Source organism: Eucalyptus grandis, chromosome 2 (assembly GCF_016545825.1).
Source record: "Eucalyptus grandis isolate ANBG69807.140 chromosome 2, ASM1654582v1, whole genome shotgun sequence".
Taxonomy (NCBI): Eukaryota; Viridiplantae; Streptophyta; class Magnoliopsida; order Myrtales; family Myrtaceae; genus Eucalyptus; species Eucalyptus grandis.
Genome location: NC_052613.1, coordinates 40,093,456 through 40,100,805, shown reverse-complemented (window position 1 = coordinate 40,100,805; position 7,350 = coordinate 40,093,456). Strand labels below are relative to the sequence as shown.

The following is a 7,350-nucleotide window of genomic DNA, read 5'->3' as shown; positions in this document are numbered from 1 at the left end:
AGATCCCTGCCAAATTGTTTGTTTTATCCCACCACGATATGTTTTTGTTGGCCAAATTCGGGATAAATGAAGGGGGGAAGTACGGGTAGCCCGGGCAATTTTGTGGATAGTGAGGACGCAAATAATAATTATTTTGATGAAAAATTAATTTCTCAAAAAGAAATATTTTTTTTTAATTTCTAGTTGAGTTTCGAACAAAAATATGTATTTAATGATGATGCAAAATTTCTACATGTTTGGAATAGAATTTCGTTTGATAACAACACAAAACTTTTCTATTACAAGCGGCGATGACAAGCGGCCGGGGTGGGAGGGGGGCAAACAGTAGATGGGCGGTTGATTAGTAGAGAAGACGAGTGATAAGAAGAGTTTTTATTTCTTATTTTTGTTCCAGAAATAAATAAATAAAATTACTTTTCATTTCTATTCCAAATCTATTTCTAGAGTAAAAATTTATTCCAAAAACAGAAATATGAAATTACGTCATCGAACGGATTTCTATTTCGAAAACAAGTTTAAAATATAAAAATAGTCTTAAAATATAAACGAAATGATTATCATGCGCACCCTTATCTTTCTTAATCAAGAAAACTCTCTGTAACTTTGTGCAAGTGATGAGTTTACAAACATATTTTGAAGCATCAAATCCCATCAGAAAGAAGTAGTTCTTCAAAAAGAGGGCGGTACTTTATTAGAAAAGAAACACTTTTTGATCACATAGATCAAGAAGATTATATGACCATAGTGCGAGAACTAGATGATTGAAATTGGATTTAACAGGATATAGTATAAATCGAAGGGTTGAAGGAGGTGCTTAGGCGTACCTTATCAAGAAAAACTGGGCAAACTAGTGGGTGATGTTATTGGTATAATTCTCACACAACCAGTAAAGAAGTGCGAATTTTCATTAGGTGGTCTCTCATTGTAATGGCTCTCTTCTATCCCTCATCACAGGCGTGTTGGAAACATGATAATAACATAACAATTTATCATGTGACAAGTCTTTTTCCCATTCCTTACTCCCAAGTAAAAAAAAAAAAAAAACAATGCAATAGTATGTTTTGGCCCAAGAAAAATCAAATAATAAAAAATTGAAAATTGTTATAGGGTCTATTCCTTTAAAAATTTAATAACTTAGATCAAGCTGTTCTTTTTACAGTAGCCCAAGCTTTTTTTTTTTTTTGTTATCTCTAAAAACTTCAAACTTGTACCCATATAATGCTTATATCCTTCATCACAATTTTGTCCTAAGATTGCCTTTTAAAAATTTCACGTCCTACTATTAAGTTTTTGTTGATGATAAGTGGCGCTGGCGCCACATCAGAAGAAGAAGATTGAAAAGAGAAAGAAAAACAAAGAAAGCTATCCGAAGAAAACAATGAAATTTCAAACCAGAGGACAGAGAGAGATTACAGATGGTCGGGGTTGTTTAAAGGAGGTCGCCATCCTTTCGGGTTTGCTGGCAAGGGCTGCTGGACCCCGTGGGCCCTCAACCATGGTTGGCCGACTCTCACATGATTATCGTTACCCAATTGTACACACGTTGCCCAGTTTTGGGCGTGCCCAAATCAGATAACAGCCTCCACCGCTAGTCCCCGGCACCCACCTCTTCATCTTTCCTTCGTCCGGGCCTCTTTGCACTCTTTGAGCTCAACACCGCGCCGGAGCTTGATGGCAAATTTGAGGTCGAGCTCAATGTGTGGCAAAGCTCAACCCCCAGATTTAAGTTCAAGCTCCTTGCCACGATCGTAGCTTGACACGTAACGTTAGAATATTTAAATAATAAATTACATCTTCATTTAATAGCTAAATTCAAGATTGACTTTGAAGCCGCAGGTGAAGCTCAAGCTAGATGGCATTGAGCTAGATGTCATCGAATTTGAGCGGCGTGTCAGAGCTTGCCTGATATGCTGCTCGAGCTCAACACTGCAGCAGGGTTCATGGTCCTTGAGCTCATCGGCCATGGAGAATAGAGAACAAAGAAACAAGTTGCAGAGATACAGAAAACAAAAACAAAGAGGGAGAGACGAGTATCATTGGGGTTGCCTTTGACCAAAGAGGGGTTGGCCCGGTGACGGAACGGCAAGGGGGGCGGTAGGATGGCAAGGGCAGCAGAGGCGGCAGTTGTGGGGTGTGGCGTCTGAGGGCACTATATCGAATGCGATGCTACATGCACTTGCAGTGGAGTTGCGTCTACTCTTTCTAAAGAGAAATGCTATGTTCTTCCCAAATTGAAAGCATGTTCGAGTTGTAAGAAACCGGTTTTTCTGTTCGACATCAGCACATATTGTTTTCCCCTGTCCTGTGCCGACTTTTTCATCTGCTTTGCTTCAACCATAGACAACGAGTGTCAAGGTATCCATGCAAGCGCTGGCTGACCCTCACCGATGGCCTGACGGGCCGGCAGCTCTCGCCGGAGAAGTTGGAATGGTGGTGGAGCCCCTTAAACACCCTGACCGTCAGCAATCTCTCTCTCCTCCGGTTCGAATTTTCTATTTTTGTTTTGGTTGGTTTTTTTAGTTCTTCATTTTCTTTTTAATCTTTTTTCTGGTGTGGTGTTCACATGGCACCACATCGATGCCACTTTTGTCTCGAAAAATATTGATAATATTACACTGGATCCATGCAAAATTTTAACAGCGATCTTGGATGAAATTATGACAAGGATACATGTGCCACACAAATGAAATTTTAGGATTTTTTACCACACAAAAGGAAAAAAAAATGAGGTATTAGCATCACCGGGAGCATAATTTGAGATTTCTATTATTGCGAGATTCTTGATAATCAAGCTCGCGTCGCTGACGTATGACCCATCGCATGCAAAAGATTCCTCGTATTCCTTTGGACTGCACGCGAAACTTCTCTCTCCCTACGAAGCAATCGTCGTCTCTGCTGCTTTCTGTTTCATGCGCTGTCTAGTGGGCCTGGAGCTGCTCTCTTGCTCGAGGACAAGGAGCAAAATGAGAATATTCGCTAACACCTTTCCGCGAGGTAGATGGACATCAATGACCTTGGCGCATGACGAAGCGGTGCTGAGGCTAAGTGACGTCACCAGGGTTATTTTGGAGAACACGGGGAAGAGGGCGGTGCCACTTTTGCTTATTGCTCGGAAAAAGAAATTTAAAGCGCCGTTCCGCGAAGTGAGACGAGGCAAAAGTGGTTCGAATAATTTAAGATCCCTATTCCACTAGAGAGAGATTAGAGACCATAGATTCCCCGCCTTTATAAATTAAAGCCTAAACAAAATTAATTTACACCTAGAAAAATAAGAATGTCCCACAAAGAAAGATTCTCATATTACATAGCGAATTTTATAGACAAGTGGACTTGCCTTTGGGTCAATGGAGTCGAGGCAGCGGTGATGGATGTTAAAGGCAAAAAAATTTCGGAAGATTCATGGGTCATGACCAGCGAGATCCAAATTCCATCATAATCCCAAATTAAGGATTGATTTCACAAAAATATCAAATTAACACACATGTAACAATTACTTTTTCTTTGCATATCTTTCTTAGTTTTCAACTTGGTATTGGAGTCTTCAATTGTGTAAAAAACTAAATGCACCGGGTGCAACAAGTTACATGAGAATAGTACATATTTCGATATACTATAATGAAAATTACATCAGCCTATTTATAGGCTTTATGAAAGACTATCAAAGATAATGTACAATCAAAAGAGCTATTTATGTAATCTTAATTGATATAGATAATAGACAATAATATCATAGTTGTCTCTAACATATGATAATATTCTATAGAAAATAAGAATCTCTTATATAATATCATTGACAATTAGAATGTAATAATTAAAAAAGATTGCTCTTATTCAAAATGCCTCGTGATCTTCAATCACTCTTGCGCTTTAGTATAATTATTAGGAGTAAATGCTATACCTTGTTTCCAGTACTTTATATTATTGTCACAATGTGATGGAGCTTGAGATGAGAGTAATTTTACTTTGCCCAGCATGAAAAGTTTGGCTTGAAGGGGAAGGAGGTCAAAATGGACTTTGGCCTCACTCTTAACTTGTTTAAACAACCGATGATACGGAGCTGTTCCAGCTTCTCTATGTAATAAATTATGCATATTTACTACCAAGTTAGCTAGGAACACTTGTTTATATATACTCTAGGAGATTGGTCATGCCGTATCCACAAGCAGTTCAGACTACATCCACAAGTTTTCTCAACTTTTACGCCCATCTGTTTCCTCTGTTCTGCTAAAAGAGAAGTGAGGTTGAGCAGAGAGAAAATGGGTGCTTCTTTCCTCCAGTCATGTCCCCTCGCCGGTTTCTTTCTCGTCCCATTATTTGCCTCATGCTTCTTTCCTGATCCTGCTCTCGTCGCCAGTGAAGGCGTGACCAGACATTACAAGTTCAAGGTATGCACAAATCGTCAATGAAACTATTTTTGAAATGAGATTGTATTCTACACTCGAACTATGTATACGATATGTACATGGACCTGTGTGATGACAATTCCTATTGTGATCTTTTCTTTCTAAACACATGAAAGCAGGTCATGTTGCAAATGTAACGCGTTTATGCTACACCAAAAGTATGGTCACTATAAATGGGAAATTTCCGGGCCCACGAGTCATTGCCAGAGAAGGCGACCGACTTCTAATTGAAGTGGTTAACCATGTCCCAAACAACATCTCAATTCATTGGTATGAAAAATTGCAACTGAGTCGATAACCTACAAACCATCGTTGATTAATGTAGTCAATAGAGACACTTTCATAGTCTAGTCCTAAGCTGGTGTTCAACTGAGAGAATTTATTTCCTTTTGTGTTTTCTACACCAAATAGGCATGGAGTTCGACAACTTCAGTCGGGATGGGCAGATGGTCCTGCATACGTGACTCAATGCCCAATACAAACTAACCAGAGTTATGTGTACAACTACACCATTGTAGGCCAAAGAGGCACTCTTTGGTGGCATGCGCATATATCATGGTTACGGTCAACTCTCTATGGTTCTCTGATCATCCTTCCCAAACATAATGATTCTTACCCATTCGCGAAGCCTCACAAAGAAATCCCCATCATCTTTGGTAACGCATTAGAGATGAGACTGATCCAAGCTCAACATTGCTTTAATATTAATTTTTTGTGTATGGAGAATCTAACTAAGGCTACAAAATTTCAGGTGAATGGTTTAATTCAGATACCGAGGCAATCATTAGTCAAGCCCTGCAAACCGGTGGTGGACCTAATGTTTCCGATGCCTATACCATCAATGGACTTCCAGGACCATTATATAATTGCTCTGCCAAAGGTATCACATCTTGCATCGTGGATTATGTGAAACTCTCATTTCCATAGAAATTCTAGAAACATCCAAATGAAAACTGGAGCAAAAATTTCACCAAATGAATTCTTGCAGATACATACCGTCTCAAAGTGAAGCCAGGAAAGACTTACCTTCTTCGCTTAATCAATGCTGTACTCAATGATGAGCTCTTCTTTAGCATTGCAAACCACACACTTACTGTGGTCGAAGCAGATGCTACTTATTTGAAACCCTTTGAGACTGAGACACTCCTAATAGCCCCTGGACAGACCACAAATGTCCTTATTAAGACAAAACCCTACTACCCAAAAGCCACTTTCCTCATGACTGCAAGGCCTTATGTGACTGGTCTAGGTACATTCGACAACTCTACCGTTGCGGGCATTTTAGAATATGAACCACCACTGAACGAACCTCATCAATCTCCTTCAATTAAGCAACTTCCGCTTTTTAAACCGACTCTCCCACCTTTGAACGACACAGCCTTTGCGACAAATTTTACAACTAAGCTCCGGAGTCTAGCAACCCCACAATTTCCCGCCAATGTTCCTCTAAAGGTTGACCGGAGGTTCTTCTTCACAGTCAGTCTCGGAACTATTCCATGTCAGGGCAACCAAACTTGCCAAGGACCATATGGGACAATGTTTACTGCTGCTGTTAACAATGTATCTTTTACAATGCCGACCACTGCCCTCCTTCAAGCACACTACACTGGTCAATCGAACGGAGTCTACAGCCCGGACTTCCCGAGCCACCCGAAATCCATATTCAACTTTACTGGGACCCCACCCAACAACACAAATGTGGGCAATGGAACAAAACTGGTGGTCTTGCCTTTTAATACCAGTGTTGAGCTTATTATGCAGGACACGAGCATCCTTGGTGCTGAAGGCCATCCCCTTCACTTGCATGGGTTCAACTTCTTTGTTGTGGGACAAGGATTTGGCAATTTTGACCCAAATAAGGACCCTGCAAACTTCAATCTTGTTGACCCAGTTGAGAGGAACACTGTGGGTGTGCCTTCTGGGGGTTGGGTTGCCACAAGGTTTTTAGCTGATAACCCAGGTGAGAAAAAAATCTGAAGAAAAACATACATAAAGCAATAGCAAGTACTCTGTCATTTTTATGTTTCTAAAGAACATGGTAAAATCTTATGGGGTCCGTTATTGTGTCTAACTTTGCAATTTCTTTTTTAATGATCGATGCTAAAGAAAGTGATCATCATATAGGGGTGTGGTTCATGCACTGCCACTTGGAAGTTCACAGCAGTTGGGGCTTGAAGATGGCATGGCTTGTCTTAGATGGGAAGCTACCCAATCAGAAGTTGCTTCCTCCACCTGCGGATCTTCCCAAGTGTTGATTGACGTCTCATTCTCTCTTTGGGATTGACTTTACTGAATGCTTTTCCTTCTTCTCTTTTTTTTCGGTTTGGGTGATTGTATTTCGTGATACTTCTATGGCCCTCTTAACTGGCTACGTAATCGGGATAGGCCAATCCTTCAGTAACTTTGGGTTTTCCTGGGATGGTATGGGCAAAGCAAAGAGATGAAATGTTGAGCCACTTACTGTCCTAAAGTAAAAATTATTCCCATAAGAATTGATTAAGCGTGCTTTCGGTAGCCATTGAGTACAGTGCTAATCGTTATTTGAATCCGCAAGGAGGTTTAAACTATCAGTCCTGCATGCGTTGGTGCCCTGCCTTTCTTCGAGTGTTTAGCCTCCTGTTGGTCTTTTTGCTTGTTTTCTATTTTCATTGTACTTATTAGTAATCGATTTAGTTGCATGTTTGAATAAACCTATGTTGATTCTTCATCGTATTGGCTTGGATTGCGTGCCTGAATTTGTGATTATGTGCTGAATGCGTCTGTTCGATCTATGCATGGATCGTAGGAACTCGGCCATGTTTTGCCCACATAATGCATCCCGAATCTCTTCCAACACCCGTTCGCATGTAGTCATGTTGCCTTACATGTTCAATTCATGGTTATCTTATCTTCGCTTCAATTTCCTCCATTGTTCTGTATTTGTTTTCGTCACTTCTACGCACATCAA

The 7,350-nt window shown here is 40.3% G+C and overlaps 1 protein-coding gene across 1 annotated transcript; it reads left to right on the top strand.

Moving 5' to 3' along the window:
- Nucleotides 1–4,512: 4,512 nt before the first annotated feature.
- Nucleotides 4,513–6,708, top strand: LOC104428369 (laccase-17). The gene is made up of 5 exons (XM_010041366.3): nucleotides 4,513–4,673; nucleotides 4,815–5,059; nucleotides 5,155–5,283; nucleotides 5,392–6,363; nucleotides 6,528–6,708. The coding sequence occupies exons 1-5, from the start codon at nucleotides 4,513–4,515 to the stop codon at nucleotides 6,656–6,658; spliced, it is 1,638 nt and encodes a 545-aa protein (XP_010039668.1). The 3' UTR covers nucleotides 6,659–6,708.
- The last annotated feature ends 642 nt before the right edge of the window (nucleotides 6,709–7,350 follow it).

What these genes read in the sequence shown, in the direction of transcription:
- LOC104428369 (XM_010041366.3), top strand. Translation starts at nt 4,513, where the DNA reads ATGAAAGCAGGTCATGTTGCAAATGTAACGCGTTTATGCTACACCAAA. An exon ending in AACAACATCTCAATTCATTG is followed by an intron (nt 4,674 to 4,814) that starts GTATGAAAAATT and finishes TACACCAAATAG; the next exon opens with GCATGGAGTTCGACAACTTC. An exon ending in GTTTTTAGCTGATAACCCAG is followed by an intron (nt 6,364 to 6,527) that starts GTGAGAAAAAAA and finishes ATCATCATATAG; the next exon opens with GGGTGTGGTTCATGCACTGC.